Here is a 27,120-nt window from a genome sequence, read left to right as displayed (position 1 = left end):
ATTTTTAAAAATAAAACATATGTATAATAAATTTGACATAAGTAATATTATTGAAAAAAAAATTTATCATTTTCAAATTAAAATATAAATAATTAAAAAAAAAAACGAAAGATTCGGAAATAAAGTTTGAATTATCAGTATTATTGCTAAATATTAAATGCACATAAACCCAATCCAAATTCACACACATATAAACACACAACAAAATATAACATGCTCGAAATTTCAAATCACAAATACCCTTTACCATTAATGATACATGACAAACATAACTTTGCCTCTCTGAAGTTAGTTGCTTGTAACACACGTGTCCATTCTTAAAGTATAAAATGCCTCTTTGTTATTACACTCTTATAACATTTTTTGTAACTATAACTTAACTATAAATCAAGTTGAATGAAATCAAAATATACTTTATTCAAGTATGCTTTTGAATTACTTTTTGAATCGTCATTAAGCAATAGTAAATTAAATACATAAATAAATTTATTTTTGGTGGTAGAGCTCTGTGCAAGCTCGTCTGGGTAAAACGGCAGTACTTGGTATTGTTGTATTTCCATTTGAAGGGAACTAGTGAAATTACAGGCATAAAGGAAATAATATCTTAGTTGCCAAGGTTGATGATGTGACCAATGTCTATGGTCGGTGATGACCACTTACTACCAAGTGGCCCATTTGCTCGTCCACCTAAATATTCTATAAAAAAATGCAATCTTAGAAATTATTCTAACCCGTCATTAATTGTTAATTGCGCATGCGTATTAAATAGCAAATATATATATAGAGGTATATAAAAATAACTCACATAAAACCATCACCGTCATATGACGCACACAAAGAAAATAATTTAATCATTATTATTATTACCATAGTTTTAACAGTGCGGATTTCAGCGAGTCTCTCTTTCTGTCAGACAGAGTTATAAATTTGCGTGAGAAATGAAACTATATAGAACAACGTTTCTCATAGAGGTGGCGACCAGCATCGGACCACGAAAGTCACATATGGGGTCGCAACACTAATATCCTGGGACATTATTCAGACACGGCCATCTGATCCCAAACTAAGCAGAGCTTGTAGTGTGGAAACCAGACAACTGATATACCACATATACTATTTTTCTTTTGCAAATACATACTTATATAGATAATTACATCCAGACTCAGGACAAACAGACATGTTCATGCACTAAAATGTCTGTCCTGGGTGGGAATCGAACCCACAACCTTGGGCGTGAAAGGCCGGTATCTACCAACTACGTCAACCGGCCCGTCACATGACATTAACAATAACAGCCTGATAATGTCCCACTGGTGGGCTAAGGCCTCCTCTCCCTTTTGAGGAGAAGGTTTGAAGCTTATTCCACCACGCTGCTCCAATGCGGGTTAGTTTGCCACATATCTGGCAGAATTTCAATGAAATTAAACACAAATTAAGCACATGAAAATTCAGTGATGCTTGTTCAAATTTGAACCAACGATCATCGATTAAGATTCACGCGTTCTAACCACTGGGCCATCTCGGATTAATTTGTTCGCAACAGCATCTCCTCATTGTTTTATACGTACTTTTTAATGATCGAGTTTCGTGGCCGTTCACTGAGATTTTAATAATTATATTATGTTATAAAGATTTGTATTTTACCTATTTATAACACAAAGACGTATTCAGGATAAAAGGTTTGAGAAACGCTATTCTAGTGCTTAGACATAAAAGTGCTTTTAAAAAGCTAATCAGTATGGCTATTCTGTAAGAGCCAACTCGTAACTCACCGCTGAAATCGTTTGTGTAATGTCGGTAAGTGATACGCGATATTGACCGTTATAATCATAACATTTCAAGTACACACGCGTCAAAATAGTATAACACCATAAGTCGGTTGTCAACATTTCACTGGTGAGTTAAGTGAGTTCTTACTGAATAGCACTTATGTTAATTATTGTACTTATTTAGCGGGTTTGTTAAACAATGCTGTCTTCTTCTTTCGAATGTTAAATCAATGATGATAGAAAGAGATAAATCAGTGTTTAACAAAACAGTCGCTAAACAACGTCTACAAGTAACGTTAGTTTAAAAATATGTATTAATTAGAAGTTTGTTTATTATTCCTTATATATATATATATATAAAATAAGTTCGTGTCATGTAAGTTTGCCGCTCTGAAACCAGGTAGCTAGGTTAAGCTTCATTATATATTATTGAAGTGATTTCGAACTTTGCTTTCGTATAAATTATTCTTTTTCATTTATAAAATCGGTAGGCGTGTTCGCAAATGGGCCACCTGATGGTCACCATCGCCCATATATATTGGCGCTATAAGATATTACTTACATCACCAATGCACCACCGATCTCGAGAACTAAGATATTGTTGTGATATTGATGTCCCTTGTGATTGTTAAAAATAATGACACACGTATCATTTCTGACACCAACTATACACTGTATCGAGAGAGCGAGCAAGCAAGCTTCGAACTAGAATGAGCAAATGAAATAGCATGATTACCCGCCACGCGTGAGCTCTGGTCTTAAATCGGCGCGCTATCAGAATGGGACGGAACTTTGTCAAAATAAATAAAAAATACAGTTCTCGAATGAAGTGGCGTTAGCAGAGAAGTTCTGAAAATTTTTCGACTACGACAAATCCAGATGCTTATGCTTTAAGCAAACATGCTTGCGTATATATATTTGTTTTTATGCTTAAAGTCTAAAATCGAATTAAATCTATTCCGATTAATATTATTAATATCATAAATGCGAAAATTACTCTGTCTGTCTGTTATGCTTTCAAGGCTAAAATACTGAACCGATTTTGATAAAATTTGGTGTAAAGCAAGCTTGAACCCCAAGGACGAAAATAAGCTGCTTATTTACCGAATACCCGCCGCTTCCCGACCAACACGCGGGCGAAGCCGCAGGCGAATACTAGCCACTGATACATTCAGTAACAATAACAGCCTGTTAATGTCCCACTGCTGGAGTAAGGCCTCCTCTCCCTTTTGAGAAGGTTTGGAGCTTATTCCACCTCGCTGCTCCAACGCGGGTTGGTAGAATACACATGTGGCATAATTTCAATGAAACTAGACACATGCAGGTTACCTTACGATGCTTTCCTTCACGAGATGAATTATAAACACATATTAAGCACATGAACTTTCAGTGGTGCTTGCACGGGTTTGAACCCACGATCATCGGTTAAGATTCACGCGTTCTAACCACTAGGCCATCTCGGCTGATACATTCGTACAATCCTAAATGTCTAAAGTATTGCACTAACAAATCACAAGCATTATCTAAGTTTGTAAACAAGTAACAATACGACGCAAGTTTGCCGACGTCACGGCTGGCAGCGGACGACGCGTCTCAATTCAAAAAGGTCGTATCCCATTCTCAACGCGAGCGAATTATACGACACAGCACAAACTTCACAGCGGCAAAGTTACATTACGCGAACTATATATTAAATAAATAATTAAAATATATACATCGGTTATATACCTATTAATTATTGTAATATATATACATGTAAACGGACCAGATTTTTATGTACGTACTTGGCTAATGGCGACGTCCTATCAATGGGGTCCACCTTCTCGTCCAAGCCTCGATGAACGGACACCGAGTCCAATTCCTCTATATGTATTGATTGGAGATATTCAGGCGTCCTCAGCTGTTCAGCTGTCGGTTTTTTGAAACTGGAATAGAGAAATCAGTATTTATCAACATAATTTTTATTTATATCAAAAATATTGGTTTACAAGGCGCTAAATCCGTTGAAATGCAATTGAATTAAAAAAAGTAAGCGATGTTTGTTTTTAAGTCATTGATCCTTATTAAAGCGAAAGTGACTTTGTTATTTGTTCATTTCTTCCACGTCTTAATTACTTAACCGTTCATTATGAAATTCTGTATACACGTTTTCAGTGTAGAGAAGTACAAAAGTATCTAAGGTCGCCTCAAACGCCCGCTTTCATCATCATCAGCCTTTCGTCGTCCACTGCTGGACATAGGCCTCTCCAATGGCACGCCACTGAACTCGATCCTCAGCTCTCAATTTCCATCCGCTGCCAGTCACTTTACGAATATCCACCTAGCCAGAGGGCGCTATTCTAGCGGATATATATAGCTAGCATATAAGCCACTAGGTTTATTATGTACTAGACTCCACCTGAGGCATTATTAGAGGGAGCAGGAGGTATGCTTTGTCCTTATCTTTAACCTTGACAACATTTATGCAAAATTCCATGAAAATCAGTTGAGTAATTAAGACTTGAGTGCGTAAAAAACAAACAAACCAGTTCACTTTCGCATTTATAGTATTAGTATGGATCGAAGACGACCGTCAAGGATTTTTAACACTTACGTTTTAAGTAATAAGCTTGAGCAAACAACTGATACGGAACTCATCGCCATGGCTGCTGACGCCATCCACGGCTGAAAATCATAAAGTTTCGATGAACTTATTTTATTACAAATAACACACGTACGCAAGCCGAGATGGCCCAGTGATAAGAACGCGTGAATCTTAACCGATGATCATGGGTTCAAGCACGGGCAAGCACGGGCAAGCACCACTGAATTTTCATGTGCTTAATTTGTGATTATAATTCATTTCGTGCTTTACGGTGAAGAAAACATCCTGAGGAAACCTGCATGTGTCTAATTTCATTAAAATTATGCCAAATGTGTATTCTACCAAGCCGCATTGGACCAGCGTGGTGGAATAAGCTCCAAACCTTCTCCTCAAAAGGGAGAGGAGGCCTTAGCCCAGCAGTGGGACATTAACAGGCTGTTACTGTGTTATACCAATTTGTATGTGTCGTGTGAAATTTGTATGTGTCTAATTTCACTGAAATTCTGCCACATGTGTATTCCACCAACACGCACTGGAGTAGAGTGGTAAAATAAGCTCCAAATCGTCAATGCGCCACCACCTTGGGAACTAAGATGTTACGTCCCTTTTGCCTCTAGTTACACTGACTCACTCCCTTCAAACCGGTACACAACAATAATATTACTGTTTGTTTTCAGAATATGTGATGAGTGGGTGGAACCTACCCAAACGGGTTAACATCGCATAATTTAACTTTATAATCTAAAATAACCTGTAACTGCAGGCCGTAAGCGGCGAAGGCCCCGCTCGCGAGCGGTATACCGAGCAGATTGTAGACGGAAGCGAAGAGGAAGTTCAGCCGAATCCGCCTCACCGTAGTCCTCGACAGCTCGAGGCACGCCACCACGTCCAGGAGATCATTCTGGAATGCATACACGTCATCAGTACCTTAACATTATAAATACCAGTTTAGGATTAGTTCAGAATTTTATTACACTGAACAGAAGTGGATTGAGGAGGTGGACAGGCTACCTGACACCATCCACGCCGGTACGAGTCGACAAATAAATTAAGATGAATAAAGATAGACAGAAGATATCTAATTATCGTATTGTACTGTAGCATCGTGGTGGAATTAGTGCCTTTTCCTAATTCATTATTTACTAGATGCAACCGCAACTTCGCCTGTATCAGAGAGGGGGGATCAAGATAAAATATATTTGTACCTAAGTCTTTAGGTTAGAGTTAGGTACTATTTTACTTTGGCTGTGAGGTAGTTTAGGGTGTGGTGGCAGTACCCGCATAAGCACGAGGTCGGCGGCCTCGACGGCGACGTCGGTGCCGCTGGCGATGGCCACGCCCACATCCGCCTGCGCCAGCGCCGGGGAATCGTTCACGCCGTCGCCCACCTGTGGACATTATTTATACAGTAAGCTGTATATTGACCTAGATAAACCATATCATATTTATTTATTTTTTTATTATAATATATGTTTTTAATTTCTATTGGCACAACACGATCTTACCATGGCAACTTTCTGCCCTTCCTCTTGAAGCTTCTGTATCTTGGCCACCTTGTGGGAGGGCAGCACCTCCGCGTACACTTTGTTTATACCGACCTGTAAAATGTATTGTTTTAGAAAAAACTACTCAAAGAAAACAGAAATAGAACCTTCCAGATAACCTTTGGATATAAAGTAACAACAGTAATTAATAGCCTAAAATGTCCCACTGCTGGACTAAAATGCACATACGGGACACCTCAAGATGTAGTTCTTTAACACTAAGCAAAATTTTGTATTGTATTTTTGTCTTTTGAGAATTGTCTTTGACCTTTTGTCTGCTTATATATCACTTACCAGTAATTTATTTACGGCTTTTAGCCGGTTTGACAGGTGAGTTAGCAAGTGATAATGTAAACTGTAAACACATAACTAATCATTATGGAAATAGCAAATATTTAATTTGATAGAAAATAGGGGAGACAGGCACACATTGATATTTACTGGTTGTAGAGCCATATGCAAGCTCGTCTGGTTAGGTACCACCCACTCATCAGATATTATACCGCAAAACAGCAGTACTTGGTATTGTTGTGTTCCGGTTTGAAGGGCGAGTGAGCCAGTGTAATTACAGGCACAAGAGACATAACATCTTAGTTCCCAAGGTTGGTGGCGCATTAGTGATGTAAGTGATGGTTAACATGTCTTACAATGCCAATGTCTATGAACGTTGGTGACCACTTACCATCAGGTGGCCCATAAGTTCGTCCACCTTCCTATTCTATATAAGTAAAAAAGTACCTGTCTCGCTATCGCTACAGCCGTCTTTCTATTGTCTCCTGTGAGAAGACACACCTCCAGCCCCATCTTCTTGAGGCAGTAGACTGCGAGGTGGGCTTCCGGCTTCACCTCGTCCGCTACGCCAATCGTACACACTAGTTGGTCTGAAAATTTAATATTTATCATTAAAGTCATATCCGCAGCTGTGCTTCCTCCACGCCTCACTTAAGGTGTTAGATATAGAAAAAGTAGCCCATCTTGTCTTGGGGTTCAAATTTGTCTACCCGTGAAAACGTAACAGACAAACATACTCGAATTACTTTTACGTCTGACGTTTAATGACTCTGTCTGTCTGAAGATGGTGAAACACAAGTAGCAGCAATTGGTAAGGGCTAACAAACTGTAGTGAAGATGTACTATGTATGTACTATGTGTAAATAACATATAATGACCTACAGGCAGATTTCGGCCACGGCGGCCAATCTCAAGAGAGATTAGCCAACTGCGAAGGAGATATTATAGTGCACAAGTGCACTCTCTCTTTCCTCACTCTCAAAATCCGATGAGACGGCAATCCGACACGACCGGAAAGAGTTCAGGCGCAGGACCAACGGCTTTACGTGTTTTCCGAGACACGGGAGTGTACACACTTCCAACTTCCAGACTCCGGGCTGCTACTGAGAATTTTCTGACAGAAAAAGCCAATAACTTTTTATGTGTGAATTGAACCCAGTACCTCCGGGTCTGCGGTCTTACATCATGCCATATCATCATATAACATATATTATATATATAATACCATTGATAGCCGCCAATACAGCGGTTCGTCCGAGTTCCTCGTCCCTCTGCAGCGTCTCCTGAACTCTTCGCGGCACGGAGACCCCGTTCCGCGCCATCCATTCACGATTACCTATTAATACTATTTGCTCGACCACCTGCGGACAGATTAAAAATATTTATTAGATTAAAATTTATTTCTGATCATTTTCAAATCTTCAAACATATGATACTCATCACCAACTACTGTTTTATTGTCGAAGATAAACATCACATGCATAGAACTAATATGAAACCATTATTATATATATTTTTGCAATGAATATATATAGTTTTAAAGTTTTCCAAATTGTAATAAGCTTGGGCAATGAGCAACTTACTCGGTGGGAGGACTTGGTGCAAGCCTGCCTGGGCAGATACTACCAATCCATCACTAATTCCGCTGCTAAACAACAATATTTACTTCTCTTTTCACTTATTATTTAAACCAGAACACATCAATATGAACTATTGTTTTTGTTGTTGGTCGTTTCAATCCAGGGTAGTCAAAAAATAATTCCTACCACCGATAAAGCAACTGCTCAATCGAGTTGGTTCAACGTCAGCCTAGTAGGCGAGGTGCGGACTCACGTCTCCAGTGGCGGGGATGAGTGCGTGCAGGCGGGCGGCGGCCTGCGCCGAGCGGAGCGCCGCGTCGCCCTGCCCGCCCACCACCTCCACCGGGACTCCGTGCAGCTCGATCGTTGAACCTTCCCTGACCGTGATTAAGACGAAATTTCGCTCGATTATTGAATCAAAATTTAAGACACCGTTTTAATTACTAGCTCAATGCAAAAATTATAATCATATATTTCTAAAATTTTATATTATTTGTAAACATATTTGTCATTAATGTAGGTTACATTTACTACAGTAAATAAATAAACATATAACGGGAAAACTTTAGCACGAATTATTGATACTGGCCTTACTGGCTAAGCTTTTTCATTTGTAAGCAATACAAAACAATACATAGATTTACTGGTGGTAGAGCTTTGTGCAAGCTCGTCTGGGTAGGTACCACCCACTTATCATATATTGTACCGCAAAACAGCAGTATTTGGTATTGCTGTGTTCCGGTTTGAAGGGTGAGTGAGCCAGTGTAATTACAGGCACAAGGGACATAACATCTTAGTTCCCAAGGTTGATGGCGCATTGGTGATGTAAACGATGGTTAACATTTCTTACAATGCCAATGTCTATGGGCATTGGTGACAACTTACTATCAGGTGGCCCATATGCTCGTCTGCCTTCCTATTCTATAAAAAAAAAGACTATTCCAACCACAGGAGGAGTAAAGACCAATAAACAACTTTGATCTTGAATTGAAACGATACCATTGGTCGAAATCTTGAATGATCTATGGTATTCATTATTATTGGAACTTTATAAGTAAAATTATAATGAATATAAGTAATTAAGTGGAATAGTGTTGTATTATGAATAAATCGTGTTATTAATGAATCATATTAATCAAGAACAGGGCTGCCGGGGACTAGGGGCCGTGGTTTAGTTGCGCGAATCATGAGCGAATCATGATGCCATAATCGCCACGCTTGGCAGACGGGTTGGCGATCGCAGTAAGTTAGTCATAGTACTCAGAGAGACGCTGCTGCTCGTTCTCTGGTGTATATTCCCGCGGGTCGACTTCTACGCCCCCCACGGGATGAGATGGGGTGGTGATATTCGTCACCGTCACCGACTTAGAACGAGTCGCGGGAAGCCGTTAGATGCGGGCAGCGCAAGATCGGCCAACGTGGAAATCCTTGGGGGAGGCCTTTGTCCAGCAGTAAACGTCTTTCGGCTGATATGATGATGATGATGAATCAAGAACTATTTGTAGTGCATACAGCAGAGTTATTAGCAAATCGCATGGAATTTGTTTATGTCTAATTACTTTTTCGATTAGAAAAGGCTATGAAACATAAGCTAGTTTACATAGTAAAATTCACCTCGCGTTTGCTAAAGCTGCTTTTAATTGAGGCGATTGTTGAAAATCATTCCTTAGAGTAATCTTAGCGCGCAACCCGCAACCAGGCGCGGCTGCAAACCCGCTGCAAGTGGCCCGTGCATCACCCACAACTCCAGAACACCATTGAACTATCGCTGTAATTAGATATATATTTTTATATTACATACACTTTAGACAATATTTATATTTCATGTTTTTTCAAATTATTTAATCCGGCTCGAAGGATTAATATTGAAATATAATTGAGTTTTTGAGAAATTTAAATCCCATTATAACAAAATCATTTACATGAGCACTTATAATTAATTTTTTTGACGGGCCAGTTGGCGTGGTTGGTAGATACTTGCCTTTCACGCCGAAGGTTGTGAGTTCGATTCCCACCCAGTACAGACATTTGTGTGCATGAACATATCTGTTTGTCCTGAGTATGGGTGTAATTATCTATATAAGTATGTATTTACAAAAAAAAAAATAGTATATGTAGCATATCAGTTGTCTGGTTTCCATAGCACAAGCTCTGCTTAATTTGGGATCAGATGGATGGTGTGTGAATAATGTCCCACGATATTATTATTATTAAATATAACAACTCGTATAAATACAGAAAAACTATTTAAAAAAAATCAATTCTCGTTAATAAATAAAATATACACAAATAATCTCTTACCGGAAGCAACGGGATGTTCCGAGTTTAATTCGGCGGAGAGTATGCAAGCCAGTACTTCCGGTAACATCGACGGCTCGCCCGTTAGTAGTGAAACTCTTGCGACGGTTGTACTGCCTCGTGTGATCGTACCAGTCTTGTCGAAGATAACTGTTTTAATCTGTTTTATTGAGAATAAATAAATATTATTTGCTGGTAGGGGTTTGTGAATGTCCACGGGTAGGTATGACCCACACACCATATATACGAACGTCAAACAGCAATACTAAATATTTTTGTGTTCAAGTAAAAAACCAGTGTAACAAGGGACATTATATCTTACATCCCAGGGTTGGCGACGCGTTGGTGGTGTACGAGATGGTTAAAGTTTCTTACAATACCAAAGTCTGTAGGCGGTGGTGACCACTTACCATCAGATGGCCCATGAAACTCAATAAATTGAAAAAAACCTCAATAAATTGAAAATTGTTAATGACCGTGGTATGCCATTGAACCGATCGCAAATAAACATAACAAAGCACTTTCAAGTCTGAGCGCTGAATAAGGGTGCTTATGTACATTGGTATATAAATTAATATAAATATAAGGGAAACAAATGTCTCTCCGGACTATACTATTAGCGTGTCCGACTGACCTTGTGCGCGTTCTCCAAGGGCTCCGCTCCCTTGATGAGCAGGCCGAGCCTGGCGCCCACGCCGGTGGCCACCATGATAGCGGTGGGCGTGGCCAGGCCCAGCGCGCACGGACACGCGATGGCCAGCACTGACAGCGAAAAGTGGAACGCCGTCTGCACGATCAGCTCCCACTCCGTGAACCCTGAATCCCGGTACATCTCCTGTAGGAGGTAAGTGCATCTTTTAAAACTAACCGCCTGTGAATGTCCAAGTGCACATAGCATCTAGCGCCTCCTCTGCTTTTGAGGAGATGATTAAGCTGCTCCAATACGGGTTGGTGGATATATGTGACAGAATTTCAGTGAAAATAGATACGTGTAAGTTTCCCCGCGATTTTCATAACCCGCCTCCCCTCTTTCAAAGTCGATTCGATTGACAATACTAATTTCATAAACACAAGTAACAATATCAAATATTCTACGAAGTGGGAGGGGTAACTCATCATATATACTATATTTTGACGAGCCGGTTGGCGTGGTTGGTAGAACACTTGCCTTTCACGCCGAAGGTTGTGGGTTCGATTCCCACCCAGGACAGACGTTTGTGTGCATGAACATGTCTGTTTGTCCTGAGTATGGGTGTAATTATCTATATAAGTATGTATTTACAAAAGAAAAGTAGTATATGTAGTATATCAGTTGTCTGGTTTCCATAGCACAAGCTTTGTACAAGCTTAATTTGGGATCAGATGGCTGTGTGTGAAAAATGTCCCAGGATATTATTATTATTATTATACTAACGCGTGTAGCGTTACACAGTATACTTGTGTTCCGGTTGGAAGGGTGAGGTTGAGGGTTCTCAAGTGGGTAACGTATTGACGATGTAAGGAATAGTCAATATTTCTTATGGCACCAATGTCCATGTCGTATTCTACCAATATCTATATCTCAAAAATAAAAAAATCACCTCGACTTCGTCTACTCACCGGCGTTATATCTTTAATCCTGTCGATGTTGATAGCTCCGCTGATGATCCAGCAGACCAGGGTCAGTATCGAGAGGAACACCACCATCGGAACGAAATACCTGAAACCGATACATTTAAATATTAACAAATATCCGCCGGTACACCCGTATGACAGACTTCGAGAGACTTCGTTGGACATTTTTCTTTGGAAAGTGTAAATTTTTTGAACGAATGATCAATTGAACATTTGAGGGTGGCGGTACCCGGCGATGGTGTCGGCGAGGCGCTGCACGGGCGCCTTGCTGGCCTGCGCGTCCTCCACGAGGCGCACGATCTGCGCCAACGTGCTGGCGTCGCCCGTGTGCGTGGCGCGCAGCAGCAGCGCGCCGTGCTGGTTCATGCTGCCGCCGATCACCAGCGAGCCTGCGACAAAACCTCTCACGTGCTTATTAAGCTAATTAATCAGATATTAAAAAAAAAAACTAAAATGTTTTTGTTATCCTTATTTTTCGCTATTTATAAGCTGTATTATACTTAATCTCACGCCTTTTACGATAAATATTATAATTATTTTAAGTCACACAATTGACATAAATACGAAAAAAAAATATTTTACTTTAATTAAATATTTTAATTAGAATAAAACCTACCTTTAGACTTCGTGACCGGCATCGACTCCCCGGTTATTAAAGACTCGTCACACGTGCTCTGCCCAGATATAACTTTACCGTCAACGGGTATCTTCGCTCCGGGTACTACCTGGGTATAATTTCGATATTATATTTTATGATTATTATATATACCTTATTTAATGAATAACCAGCGAAATTAAAATATATATATATATAATAAAATCTCATCTGAGCACTTTATACACAATATTTTAATATATAACCTAATATTATAAATGCGAAAAGGAATTTGTATATTTGTTTGTTACGCTTTCAAGTCTTAATTAATCAACTGATGATAAAAATATTGCATTTCCGTTGTCAGGGGGTACAAAGCTTACCTAAAAGCTACGCCCCCCTCCCTTACACACACAAGTACGCATAACGTACATACACGACACACCACGAATCCCTCACTAACCTTAAGAACGTCTCCTTGCTCAACTAAGTCGACGGGTATGTTCTTCTCGCTGACCTCCCGACCTTCCTGATCCACGGTCACGAGGACAGCCTCCGTCGGTTTCAAGGACAACAGCTTCGACAGTGCTTCGGATGTTTTACCCTGGATAAGAATGGTAATGTATTTGTTAATAATAAGAAATTGAATATTGGGAGTGTATCCACAGATTTCAGCTGAATGGAATGGAACCTCAGCATATACATTTTTCTTTTTTTTTAATTATAGGTTAAATAGTATAGTAGTAATAATAGGATTGGCAAAAAGGCCATCTGACGAAACCAAAACGTGATGTTATTTGTATTGGCTCGGTCACTTTTCAAGCCTGCAGCAGCTGCAGCACTGCATTGTAAATACACATACATTTCTAACAAACCCACGCATCGCTGCAGCCGCACAACTGTTCAACGATCAACTGAGGGCGCGCGTATACTTTTTCTTCTACAAAACATTAATGAACCAGATTAAAAGATATATTGATTTAGGTTGAATCGTCAAGTAATAAGAGATTCGAAACCTCACAAGTGGATATATATATTATTAATTACCACTACACATTATAAAACAAAGTGCCACGCGTCTGTCTGTGCGACCGCGATAAACCCAAAAACCACTGAACGGATTTTCATACGGTTTTCACCATTGGATGGAGTAATTCATGAGGAAGGTTTAGGTGTATAATTCATTATCAGTTTTTGTAAATTGGGTGAAATATAACGATGATTGTTGAGTATGTCAAAAAAAAATTCATACCGGCTGACAAATAAACCAAAAGAGTTATAAAATTATCTATTACGTTATAAACGTTTAATGTAGCTAGTATTCTATGTTATTTAAATTAAAAAAAAAATGTTGTACCTTAGCTATGTGTTCCAACCATCTCCCCAAGGACACGAAGACCAGCAACATGGGCGGCGTGTCGAAGAAAGTGAGGGGGCTCGTGTCTTTCTGCAAGGCCATCGCTGCTATCACGACGGCTAGCGAATAGGCATAACTAGAAAAAAATACAATTCATATATATTTTTAGTATATTCATAGCTCTAAGGCAGACCGGCAAATGAGGTAGCTAATGGTAAGTGGTCACCACCGACCATAGACATTGGCACTGTAAGAAATATTAACCATCTTACATCGACAATACTACTAAAATAAAAACCGGAACGCAATGATATTAAGTATTGCTCTTTGACGGTAGGTATGTGATGATTGGGTGGTACCTACCCCGACGGGCTTACACAAAGCCCTACCACCTGGTTAATATGATAAATAAAATTTTATAATTAATCTTATGTTCTTCGTTAAGCGAAAGCATCATTTTTTTTTTTACACATAATAAGCAATTATTTGACCATTGACTTGCCTGATCTTAAGCATCGACACGGTCTAGGATGTAGCTCGCTTGCCTAAAAGAAACCTGTTCACTCTGGATTTAAAGACACCAACGTTGTATCTATCAGGAAATACGCTCAGGCAAAGCATTCCACAGTTCCGCAGTGCGAATGAAAAAGCATCATGACGAAACCTGATGTGTTGGTTGGTGGTGTGGTGGTGGCGAATATCCAACCCCTTGAATCAACATGCTGTTCTTCACCCAGCAGTGGGACATATATCTCACCTTATTGTCGTAGTCATAGATATAAGTACGTCCATATTAGAGGTGCCATGTTTCAGAGCTTTGTACGCTTGTTTGTAGAAATGCCACCCGCCGATAAACTGGAAAACAAAGTTACTTTACTTTACTTTACACTTTATTGTACACCACACCAAAAAGAGAAAATACAAAACATGTATACTGCCTAAATAAATGTACAATTATGGCGACCTTATCGCTACATAGCGATCTCTTCCAGGCAACCAACGGTGTAAGTTATTACTGAAAGGACATGAGGTAGGTGGTGGTATGAATAAAACAATACAAAGCTATTATAAATAAGAATAATAATAAACCCGATAAAGATGAATGTGTGCGAGACATATAATATTATAATGCACAAGTGTGCGCAATAACACAGTTGCACTCTCTTTAAAAAGCCGAGATGGCTCAGTGGTAAGAACGCGTGAATCTTAATCGATGATCGTGGGATCAAACCCGGGCAAGCTCCACTGAATATTCATGTGCTTAATTTGTGATTATAATTCATCTCGAGCTTTACGGTGAAGGAAAACATCGTGAGGAAACCTGCATGTGTCTAATTTCACTGAAATTCTGCCACATGTGTATTCCTTCAATCCGCACTGAAGCAGCGTGGTGGAATAAGCTCCAAACCTCCTCCTCAAAAAGGGAGAGGAGGCCTTAGTCCAGCAGTGGGTCATCTCAGGCTGTTACGACTCTCTTTATCTATTTTACTATCACTGGCTTGTAGATAACAGGGATAAAACGCCAGCTCGCGTCATTAAAATAATTGAGTTGGCTGTCAAGAAAGTTGTCTGAAGTCTGGAAGTTTACAATCCCGAGTCTCGGTGCGCACAAAAATGCAGATTATGAGAGTTAAGGAATAGAGAGTCCGCCTTTGAGTTGCGCACACACTAATAAACTATAATATGTCCCGCGCATTTGCCTAATCTCCCTTGGGGATGGGGCCACAGTGGCCCAAAATCGGTCAGGAAGACCCAATCATCATTACTTACCACTTGATGAGTTCTGACGTCTAAGACAAAGATCGTGTCAGAGTTACCGATATTTTAAGTAATTTTAAGTTGGAAGATGAAATGAAAGCCTGGTTCGTATCTTTTATAGAGAGGTATATATTTACGTTTCAATTACTTGCTAGTTGCTTAGCGTCGTATCTTGTGACGGAAACGGAAAACAAGCGTTCCGCCACAGGCTTTCAATCTTTGTCAGTGTCAAAATGACGCTTCGAGCGTTTAAATATAAGTATGTATTATATTATAAAATTATTATTATATCATATATGAAAAAATAAACGTTGATATCCTCACCTGCACGGGCGTGGCCAGCAGTCCCATGAGCAGGTTCTCGAGGCTGAGTCCGGGCAGCACGCAGCACATGTCTGCGGCGGAGTGGTCCATGGCCCACATGAAGTAGGCCATCAGCGCCATGCACGGCGCGCCGAAGATCAGCGAGATGAGGAACGCGCCGCGCCACTTCCTTATCTCCTCTCTGTCGTATTGGAAACACGAGGCTTTACAGAACATTCATAGAATTACAATTCACCGAAAACGATTCGTCGAATAAATAATTCTTCGTTTTTAAATAAACACATACTTATATACATAAAAACCCAGATTCGTGGCGGGAATCGAATCCGCAAACTCGCAACGGAAGGTAGGTTCAATGTCGACTGCACCAACGGGCCAGCATAATTGCATGATAAACGAATTTTGAGAATGCTGAATGAATGAATGAACGAATGAATGCTGAATGAATTAATGAATGAATGAACATATAAATAAACGATAGAACTCACTTGTGCTCCAAGTAGTCGGTGCTGCTGCGGTTCTGCGAGCTGAGAACGGTCGCGTCGAACCCGAGGTCGTTCACGGCGTCGCATATTTTACGAGCCCCTATTAATTCTGGATCATATTTAATTTTCGCTCTGTAATGACAAAACGTAAATAAACATAAAGAGAATACCTATATCGTATGACTAGCTGCGCGTCCCGACTTCGTACGGGTAAAATTTATACAAAGACACCCCTTCCAATTCGCCCCCTTGAAGTTGAAAATTTCAAAAATCATTCTTATTGTCTACCTCGCGAATATTTGCTAATTTTCAAGTCAATCGGAGCTATAGTTTCCGAGAACTCGTGATGAGTCAGTCAGTGGTATATCGCCAACATCCCGTGTTAAGTCAGTCAGTGAGTGGTGTGTAGATGTATATATTCGCTTCCATATATATGGCAGTTATGACCATTTACTCCCAGGCGAAATAACAATGATTATACTCCCGTACCTTGAAGAGTGCATACACTATTGGCTAATCTATGAGAATGGTCAATGTTACCGAAATCGTTCGAGAAGACATTGCGAAAACCAGTATAACTTGAACTACCAATATATATAATATAATAAGGTCCTTCAGACCGATTTCGGCCACGGAGGCCAATCTCAAGAGAGATTAACCAACTGCGAAGGAGATATTATAGTACACAAGTGTGTGCGCAAACACAGGTGCACTCTCTATTCCCTAACTCTCATAATCCGATGGGACGGCAATCCGACACGACCGGAAAGAGTTCAATCGCAGGACCAACTGCTTTCAATACTTTCCGAGGCACGGGAGTGTAAACACTTTCAGTTTCCAGACCACGGGCTGCTACTGAGAATTTTCTGACAGAAAATCCCAATAACTTTTTATTGGCCCGACCAGGGAATTGAAGCCAGGACCCGGGTCAGCGGCCTTATATGTAGCTACTAGACCAACGCGTCAGTCATATATAATATAATAATACATATATAGATATACTCACTTGCATGTGGTGAGGGCCACTGAACAGGAAACAACGCCGTTCATTTTAAGTACAGATTTCTCTATTTTGTTGACGCACGAGGCGCACGTCATACCTTTTATCTGAAAATATCGTTTATTTATAATAAAATTGAAATTAAAAACCACACGATTACATTTTGACCAATCTCAATATTAATATCCTAATTGATATTATAAATGCGAATGAGAGTTTGTTTGTTACGCTTCCACGCCTAAACAACTAAACCGATTTTAAAAATTCCTTCGCAAATGAAAAGATACATTATTAGCGAGTAACATCTACTAACGGCTAATCGGCATTTTTTCCCCGTATTCTCACGGGACCGGAAACGACGAGGGTAAAACCGCGGGCAAAACGCTAGTTTTTTTTACATTTATAGTAGGCAGTCAACCAGCATTTTGGAGTAAGCTCCAAACGTTCTCCTTCGAGGAGGGATCTTAGCCCAGCAGTGGGACACTAACAAGCTTACTTACAGATAAATTTAAATCCCTCGGCGCTCCGCTATCGCTGATAAGTTCAGACGGAAAGCCCAGCTCGGTTATCGAATCTGTTATCGCTAGGGCCGATATCTTAGCTGGTTCATAGCGAACCTCCGCTTTGGCCGCTAAAAGTGCTATAACGATCGAATGGACACCTGTAATAAGAAAAACGGACTTTAAAGAAGCAATATTTTTATGGTGATCGCAATTGGCACAGCAGTTGCACCAATAGCATATATAATACCAAAAAACTGCAGGTCTTGGAATGATTCATTTCGTTTTCAATCTCTCAGACATAATATTGATTCACGCGGGATCTCGGAAGGAAATATGTCACCAACTCTAATCAAACCGCCACAGTGACAGCCGCTTACCGTTCAACTTGGCGCAGTGCTTCTCTATGGCGGCGACGCACGACGCGCACGTCATCCCGCGCACCTCGAGCGTGCAGCGCGATATCTCCCCTTGGACTGATATTCCCTAAAAGTTATTTATTTATTACGTCATCAATATATAAAATTATATAAATGAAGCTAATTTATATTAATGGTATGAAGTAAGATTGAAACCCAAAGGAAATTGGCTACTTTTCAATACCTGACACTCATTCTTTTCCGCCTATATTATAAAGTCCCATAAATTATTATGAATGTTTTTTTATAGAATAGGTAGGTTTTTTTTTATAGATAGGATGAGCTACTTGACGGTTAGTGGTCACCAACGCCTATAGACCTTGGCGTTGTTTGAAATTTTAACCACCGCTAATAACGCCAATGCGCCACCAACTTTGGAAACTAAGATGTTATTTTTGTTTGTAGTTACACTGGCTCACTCAACCTTCAAACCAAAACTCAACAATATCAAGTACTGCTATTTTTACCTACCCAGACGAGCTTGCACAAAGCTCTACCACCAGTAAAACTGTACTTACATTCTGTTGTGTCCTACTTTTGGGGGGCGATGCAGTGACACGATCTCCCGATCCTTCTTCGTTTTTAATCTGTGATGATTCTGCAACAACATGATGATGATGATGAAACGACATACACAAATAAATTTTATATATACGCGCGACAACGTTCCCATACTACAACGATAAATAAAATTATTTGTAAGAAGTCGAACCGTGAAAGCCCAGTGGTTAGAACGGTCGAATCTTTACCGATGCCGGGCAAGCACCGCAGAAATTTCATGTTTTTAATATCTGTTTATAATCCATCTCGTGCTTGACGGTGAAGGAAAACATCGTGAGGAAACCTGCATGTGTCTAATTTCACTGAAATTCTGCCACAGTATTTCACCAAACCGCATCGGAGCAGCTTTTTGAAATAAGCTCTATAGCCTTCCCCTTAAAAAAGGAAAGAAGGCCTTAGCCGAGCAGTGGAACATTTACAGGCTGTTACTAAATAAGTCACGCTCGAACTGTCGAAGCGTACGAATCACTCGTATATATTAAATTCGATTGATTTTTTCTACTATAACATCTACGTCATCTGTTACGCACATACATCTATGGAAATGGTTATTGTGACGTCACACATTTTTTTTAAATAATGTCTGGATTTGTCCTTCTCATTAATAGAAGTTTACACAACGCATGCATTGACGGTAAGGAAACACATCTTGAAGAACCCTATTTGTCAAATATCCAAGAACCAGTGGACCGCCGTGGTCGAGCCCCCAAGAGTTCTCCTTAACAAGCAGTGGTTTAACCCAGAAGTTGGACGTGAAGTGCAGCTGTTGCTGCTGTTGCAAATCTCTTTATTGCACTCAAATTCCAATAAAAGATGCTGTGTATGTGTACTATGTTAGGCAACTGTATATATGTATGTTCTTTTATATTCATAAACGTACCTTTCACTTGTTCGTCGTTAACACTGACGATGGTCACATCAAAGCCCAGCGAATATATGGCGTCAGCTATTTGTTTAGGGGTTATCGAAGCCGGCGTGTATTTCACTAGCGCTGTATTGTCAGACAGACTGACAGTGGTGTGGACCACGCCTGGCATCTCCGTAAGGCTACCTGAGAAATTTATTTGTAATTATAAATAATAAACCCTATATACAAGTTTTGAGCCCCCGTGTTAAGGCAGCACAGTTGTCCGTTATAAAAAGGCAGATATATAAAAAGGTAGCCTTTCCTTGCTGTTCAAGCTTCCTAACAAATTTCATCAAAATCGGTTCAATTTTCCAGCCGTGAAGGTATAACAGAGTTACTTTGGCATTTATAATAATAGTATGAATTATAATATGATATATATTTTTTCCTTTTCTCTAAAATCATATGTTAGCGTACATAAAATTATTCAATCGTAAATTTAATAATAATTTAAATGATGATATAAAATATAAAATAGGTAGGCGGACGAGCGTATGGGCCACGTGATGTTAAGTGGTCACCAACGCCCATAGACATTGAGATTGTAAGAAATGTTGACCATCGCTTACCTCGCCAATGGACCACCAACCTTCGAAACCAAGATGTTATGTCTCTTGTGCCTGTAATTACACTGGCTCACTCACCCTTCGAACCGGAACACAACAATACCAAGTACTGCTGTTTGTTTGATAATGTATATATGTTTTATGGGCTTGCAATATTTAATGATTAACCTCATTTAATGTCTATTTATATTGTGATGCTCTTTATGAATGATTTGACCTATAATTAGTAAAACATTTATCGAATAACTTTTCAACCTCTGTTTAATTGTCTATCTAATGTTTCTATTGTTGGTTGTCCTAAATTAATAAATAATTAAGATAATAAAATAACGATACGGAAGTGCTTATTTCACAAGAGCCTATATTTTTTTTTAATCCAGCATTTGACCGTTGACTTCCCTGATGTTAAGCATCGAATACGTTCTAGGATGAAGCGCGCTTGCCTATTAAACCTGTTTACTCTGGATTTGAAGACATCAACGTTGAACCTATCAGGAAATACGGACCCACAGTTTCGGGCGAATGTTGAATTGCGAATGATGAATGTAGGTTCAAAGCGCTTCGTACGTAGGCGGGGAAATCCCAGTGTGTACCTATGGCGCTTTAGTCGCGTTTGCCTGACCGTTCGATAGTAAACAAGACTAAACTTTGACTATAGAAAAAATTACGTACCTTCGATAGTATTAACACAGGACTGACATGTCATCCCAATAACGGAGATCAGCACTGAGCTGACGCTGGGCGGATTCGAGCTCGTCATATCTATCAGCAAATCTGTTGGTATCTCGCGCGGGAGAAGATTCCTGGAAATAATAAATTTTATCATAAGTAACAGCCTGTGAATGTTCCACTGCTGGGCTAAGGCTTGCTCTCCCTTTTAGAGGAGAAGGTATGGAGCTTATTCCACCACGCTGCTCCAATGCGGTTTGGTGGAATACACATGTGGCAGAATTTCAGTGAAATTAGACACATGCAGGTTTCCTCACGATGTTTTCCTTCACCGTAAAGCAAGCTATATGATATATATCATATTATAATTTTATCATGAGCCAAGATGGCCCAGTGGTTGGTGGCGAGCATTAGTAATATTCACCGTATGTTATTATGTATTATGTAGAATAAATATTTTTAAAACCTAATATGCAATGAGTACTCAGACGGTCTTGCACAAAGGCATATCAGCTTTATATTATAATATGGTAAAATTCCGTAAGCTCCGTAACAGCCTGTGAATGTCCCACGGCTGGGCTAAAGGCCTCCTCTCCTTTTTGAGGAGAAGGTTTCAATACTAAATTGAGAGCTTTCATTAGAATACTAAAAAGTTTTAAATTAACATTATAACATATCTAGGTTTTTTTAAGGCAATGTAACATCGGTCTACTGAGTAGACCATGAGTAGACCAACCTCGATTCTTCGTCGTTGCTATCAACCGGCGCTTCGAACCCCATATCCTCTATATGAGACCGGATCGCCTCCACAGAACACAGGCGAGGGTCATATCTGAAGTATCCTGCGTGTTCAGATAACTCCACCTGGAAAAAATGTAATTGCCTTGTGTTACAATATACGCCTTCCTATTCTATAAAATATATATATATATATATATATATATATATATATATATATATATATTTTATAGAATAGGAAGGCGGACGAGCATATGGGCCACCTGATGGTAAGTGGTCACCAAACGCCCGTAGACATTGGCATTGTAAGAAATGTCAACCACCGCTTACATAGCCAATGCGCCACCAACCTTGGGAACTAAGATTTTATGTCCCTTGTGCCTGTAATTACACTGGCTCACTCACCCTTCAAACCGGAACACAACAATAACAAGTACTGCTGTTTTGCGGTAGAATATCTGATGAGTGGGTGGTACCTACCCAGAAGAGCTTGCACAAAGCCCAACCACCAGTAAAAAAGTTACCATCAATACAATCACTTGGCTGACAGTATCCCATTTATAATATGTTGTCGGCACAGTTACACGAATAAATATTTGACTACTCCTGTCCTTTTCGCTCTGATTTTGTTATATTGCCATCCCATCAAATTATATTAATCCATCTGTGTTGTACACAAATTATTACACTACAATATCTCTCGCACATGTAGACTAGTCTTTGAAAAGATCAAGGACTTTATTTCATAGTATGTGGTATCCAATGAAAGGTTCAGAGTTCAAATCGATAGTTCATCTCATGTGTAGCGATAAAGATCCGGGAAAGCATTAAGGAAACTTGCTTGGAGGTTTGCTGTCTAGATAATTTAACTAATATTCGTGTTAATCCAAATTTAGAGGAAATTAATTAAAAAAAAAACAAGTTATGAGATTCGATTTTAATGAATAACCTGTAAACATATTAAAGTAATTATCTATTGTTCTCGCTTACAACTTCCTATATTGTTAAAGAAAAATAATAAAATCCTTTTACCAAACGCGTAATAAATGATTGAACATTAAAAGGAATAATTGGCTTAAAATATTTTATGATGACGATAAAATTTTACGAAAAAGATTCGGTCTTCTGAGTAGGCCTTTGGTCTTATCAGTAGACCGTCGATATGTTGACATAGATTCACTTACTTTGACTTGCTGGATGCCGGACAGTTCACGTACGGATTCCTCGATGCTCCGCACGCAAGACTGACATGTCATGCCATTGATTGGCACCCGCACCGCCACAAGATCCGGCCCCGGTTCTCTGTAAACAAAGAAACTTACAATTAAAACTTGTTATGGGTATTATATTGATGAAGACAGTTCCAGGAGGATTGCCTGTTAAGGATAAGAAGTGTCTTTTGATTTTCGGTGAGCAGTGATGGTTTTAGTAGCGGCCCAAACAACCTCGCTAGAGGGGCCTGACCCACGAAAAAAACTGTTAACGATGAACGGATAGCTCAATGTGTAAAATACATACTACAAAACCGTCACAGTGTTTTAGAGCGCCTGTTAACGATAGGCTTGTTTTAGCAAAACCGATTATTACATTTCAAGAATAAGATGCGAAATGGGCGTAGAATAGGTGTGCTGGAGCTTAATTTGTCCGTATTTACAAAAACCGGTACTCGCCCGGTAGTTGTCGACAGTAAATAAGAAAATCATATTTTGATCTTCTCTTATTTCCATTTTTTTTTATTGAAAACAATAAAGCTCATCGATATCTAACAAACAAAAAATAAAAAAACGAAAATCGGTTTGACAAGGTTTTTTGAACAGCCGTGGGATGAAAGGCCGTAACTTACTAATATTATAATTGTGAAAGTGAGTTTTTTTACATAAACATTGCCAGGAGTACAGAAAACTTCATAGGATATCTAACACCTCCCCCCTTCCTCATGCGGACGAAAGCGCGGACGGTAACCAGTCATTAATATATCTAGAAAAGTTTAACTGGCGTCTGACTAGATTGCGTTTATTTATAGTTAGGAGTTTTATTAGTTATATATATATAACTATTAGATAAACATGAAATAGGAAACATCGAAAGATAAAAATATACGCAAGTCTAGGAGTTTTACGGATAATAAATTTATTATTAGAAAACAAAACGAAGACATTAAAATTCATTGACTTAAGAGCCTAAATGGTCCGTTGGTTAAAACATGTAAATCTTAATTGACGTTTGAGGATTCAAGTCCGTCACATATCATACAATTGCTTGACTAATAAAGTTTAAATAAAAAAATAAAAACTCAATATTTATACATATATTTTAAATTTAGAACCGAACGTGTTAGCAAATAGTTTAAAGCTAAGAGCACGGTTTTAATAGCTTGTTTTGTTAGCGTTCCTTATCTCTGTTCGTCCTCGGTCGGAGGATCGCACGAGACGAATATCGGGTGATATCGGAATGGAGAAGTCACACTATAACAATTATCGTTTTTTTTTTTTTTTCATTTATTTATACACAAACAGCCTGAACATACAGCCAAAGCCTATTCCAAAATGTACTTATTTATTTGGCAATCCAACTTTTTACATACATACCTTATTATGTTAAGTATTATATAATATGTAACTTAAACAAGAATACGATTACACATTTATTTAATAGACAGTAAGTAGACTAAAAATATTAAGAGACGAGAATGTGTTTTGTTTTTGTGAGTATGTATTGCACTTATAGTATTATATGTATTTTATATACACAGTGTCCAATGTTTATATCATACTATTTTTAACAATGATCATATTAGACGTTTGAAGTGAAAAGAGATTTAATCTAGGAGTGAGTTGCGCTTGCGCATACAAATGAACGATACACTTATCTATTTCAACCTTCTGATAATGTGATGGGACGACAATACTACGTCGGGAGTTTTATTAGTTATATATATAACTAATAGATAAACATGAGATAGGAAACATCGAAAGACAAAAATATACGCTAGTCTAGGAGTTTTATGGATAACAAATTTATTATTAGAAAACGATCATCACAACGAAGACATTAAAATTCATTGACTTAGAGCCTAAATGGTCCGTTGGTTAAAACATGTAAATCTTAATTGAAGTTTGAGGATTCAAATCCGGGAAAACACCACAGACATAGTGACACATATTACCATCAACCCGCATTGGAGAAGCGTGGTGATATAAGCTCTTAAGAAAAGAAAAAAGACTATCGTTAGCCTAGTAGTAGGACACATATGTATAGTATGATCACCGGCTGTTACTACTACATACAACTATTATAATAATAATAATGTCCTCCAAAACGATTTCGGCCACGGCTGCTAATCTCAAGAGAGATTAGCCAACTGAGCAGGAGATATTATAGTGCACAAGTGTGTGCGCAAACACAGGTAAACTCTCTATTCCCTAACTCTCATAATCCGATGGGACGGCAATCCGACACGACCGGAAAGAATTCGGGCGCAGGACTTCTTTACGTGCTTTTCCAGGAACGGGAGTGTACACATTTACAACTTCCAGACTCCGGGCTGCTACAGAGAAATTTCTGACGGAAAAAACTTTTTATTGGCCCGACCTGGGATTGAACTCAGGACCTCCGGGTCTGCGGCCTTACATCAAGCCACTAGACCAACGAGGCAGTCATATGAATTATATACATACATTTATTATTATTATTCTGATGTGTCTCCCGACTTAACAAATATGCAATCGTTTGTGGGTGTTTGCGTGATAACGTTGAGCGTTATCAGAGTTTTGTAGTATCGATATCTTATTTACTTTTAAGAAAGAAAAAAAGTATCTCATGGTCGGACATACATGTACAAATATATAAGGATTATGTATGTATATTAAATCAAAACATAATTTATCTCAGAAATACTTTTGAATCGTTATTTTATAAGTTAATATTTATTTATATTGATATTATAAATACGAAAGCAACTATGTCTGTTTAGCTTTCAAAGATAAACCACTGAACCGATTTTGATGAAATTTCGTATAAAGCAAGCTTGAATACCGAGGACGGTAATTTTTTTACCTACTCACTCCTAACACGCAACGAATCCGCAAGCCAATACTGGTTTAATATAAAACAAGTAGACCGTCAACAATCTCAATATTACTTTTGAAAACATTAAATTATATAGGCTAGTTAATTAAATACAATTACATTATTATATATCCTTATAAATTTTACAATCACTTACAAACGAATAAACAATGGTTTTGTCTTTTTCTATCTTATGTCAAATTATTGTAGACAGAAAGAGAGGATCCCAGGAAACAAACGAAAATATTCATATTTGAATTTGGCAGTTACCTTGTATGACGTAGACGCTCGCTTAGAACGGATTTTACGCAAATACTATGCAAAATACATTTTTCTTCTTATCTAACCGTGCGATTAACTAGTATATAGTATTATAATACCTGACTTTTGAGATAAAATAATAATATTATTATATTAATATTTTAATATTTAAGTCGAGATGGCCCAGTGGTAAGAACGCGTGAATCTTAACCGATGAACGTGGGTTCAAACCCCGGCAAGCACCTCTGAATTTTCATGTGCTTAATTTCTGTTTATAATTCATCTCGTGCTTTTCGGTGAAGGAAAACATCGTGAGGAAACCTGCATGTGTCTAATTACATCGAAACTCTGCCACATGTGTATTCCACCAACGCACATTGGAGCAGCGTGGTGGAATAAGCTCCAAACCTTCTCCTCAAATAGGGAGAGGAGGCCTTAGCCCAGCAGTGGGACATTTACAGGCTGTTACTTTTAATATTTTTATCTACCCCTACAATTCAGCTTTTAGTTTGTGTTAGAAGTGGGTACGTCAATAGTTGGACTATTCCAATCCATCGTTTAGGAATGTGCTAAAGGATATTACAAAACTAGTGACGTTTGATATGACCTTGCTAAAGAATACTATACTGGTGGTAGGGCTTTGTGCAAGCTCGTCTGGGTAGGTACCACCCACTCATCAGATATTCTACCGCAAAACAGCAATACTTGATATTGTTGTGCTCCGGTTTGAAGGGTGAGTGAGCCAGTGTAATTACAGGCACAAGGGACATAAAATCTTAGTTCCCAAGGTTGGTGGCGCATTGGATATGTAAGCGATGGTTGACATTTCTTACAATGCCAATGTCTAAGAGCGTTGGTGACCACTTACCATCAGGTGGCCCATATGCTCGTCCGCCTTCCTTTTCTATATAAAAAAAAAAAAAAAAAAAAAAAAAAAAAAAAAAAAAAAAAAAAAAAAAAATATTAATTTTAATTTAAAAAAATGTTACGAAATCTCCAAATCTGAGTCCAACAATCCGTTTAAATTCTTTCGCCGGACCGTGGTGTTTATTTCCGAACCGGTGGTACGTTTTTGAAAATCAGCTGCGTTTTCACCAGAGATGTGTAAAGATGCGTACCGACGGACCTATGAAATAATGAATGAGGGATCGCTTAGCTCCTGTGGAAACGGCTTAGCGGAGCGAGATTTTTTATATGCTAGGTAAAAAAAAGCGATTCTATTATTTCTTAAT

General features: G+C 38.9%; 1 protein-coding gene across 4 annotated transcripts in view; it reads right to left on the bottom strand.

Annotated features, from left to right (window-relative positions):
- The window catches only part of LOC126778791 (copper-transporting ATPase 1), a 66,660-nt gene that overhangs the window by 4,161 nt on the left and 35,379 nt on the right, over positions 1-27,120 (bottom strand). For 3 of the 4 annotated variants that reach the window (XM_050502456.1, XM_050502455.1, XM_050502459.1), the window contains 27 exons: positions 22,744-22,861; positions 21,558-21,685; positions 20,825-20,955; positions 19,560-19,730; positions 18,637-18,716; positions 18,080-18,185; positions 17,700-17,860; positions 17,206-17,306; positions 16,203-16,331; positions 15,715-15,895; positions 14,390-14,487; positions 13,633-13,768; positions 12,739-12,879; positions 12,297-12,405; positions 11,910-12,069; positions 11,666-11,765; positions 10,701-10,901; positions 10,070-10,226; positions 9,383-9,536; positions 8,022-8,145; positions 7,414-7,549; positions 6,636-6,778; positions 5,859-5,951; positions 5,631-5,741; positions 5,105-5,254; positions 4,363-4,433; positions 3,554-3,694 (listed from right to left, as the gene is read on the bottom strand). In XM_050502456.1, the coding sequence (XP_050358413.1) occupies positions 3,554-3,694; positions 4,363-4,433; positions 5,105-5,254; positions 5,631-5,741; positions 5,859-5,951; positions 6,636-6,778; positions 7,414-7,549; positions 8,022-8,145; positions 9,383-9,536; positions 10,070-10,226; positions 10,701-10,901; positions 11,666-11,765; positions 11,910-12,069; positions 12,297-12,405; positions 12,739-12,879; positions 13,633-13,768; positions 14,390-14,487; positions 15,715-15,895; positions 16,203-16,331; positions 17,206-17,306; positions 17,700-17,860; positions 18,080-18,185; positions 18,637-18,716; positions 19,560-19,730; positions 20,825-20,955; positions 21,558-21,685; positions 22,744-22,861 (3,531 nt within the window). Of the gene's footprint in view, positions 1-867; positions 907-3,553; positions 3,695-4,362; positions 4,434-5,104; positions 5,255-5,630; positions 5,742-5,858; positions 5,952-6,635; positions 6,779-7,413; positions 7,550-8,021; positions 8,146-9,382; positions 9,537-10,069; positions 10,227-10,700; positions 10,902-11,665; positions 11,766-11,909; positions 12,070-12,296; positions 12,406-12,738; positions 12,880-13,632; positions 13,769-14,389; positions 14,488-15,714; positions 15,896-16,202; positions 16,332-17,205; positions 17,307-17,699; positions 17,861-18,079; positions 18,186-18,636; positions 18,717-19,559; positions 19,731-20,824; positions 20,956-21,557; positions 21,686-22,743; positions 22,862-27,120 lie in introns of all 4 variants that reach the window. The other variant, XM_050502457.1, reaches the window with a different exon arrangement.

The sequence above is a fragment of the Nymphalis io genome, chromosome 27, assembly GCF_905147045.1.
Source record: "Nymphalis io chromosome 27, ilAglIoxx1.1, whole genome shotgun sequence".
NCBI lineage: Eukaryota > Metazoa > Arthropoda > Insecta > Lepidoptera > Nymphalidae > Nymphalis > Nymphalis io.
This window is presented reverse-complemented; position numbering and strand designations above follow the sequence as displayed.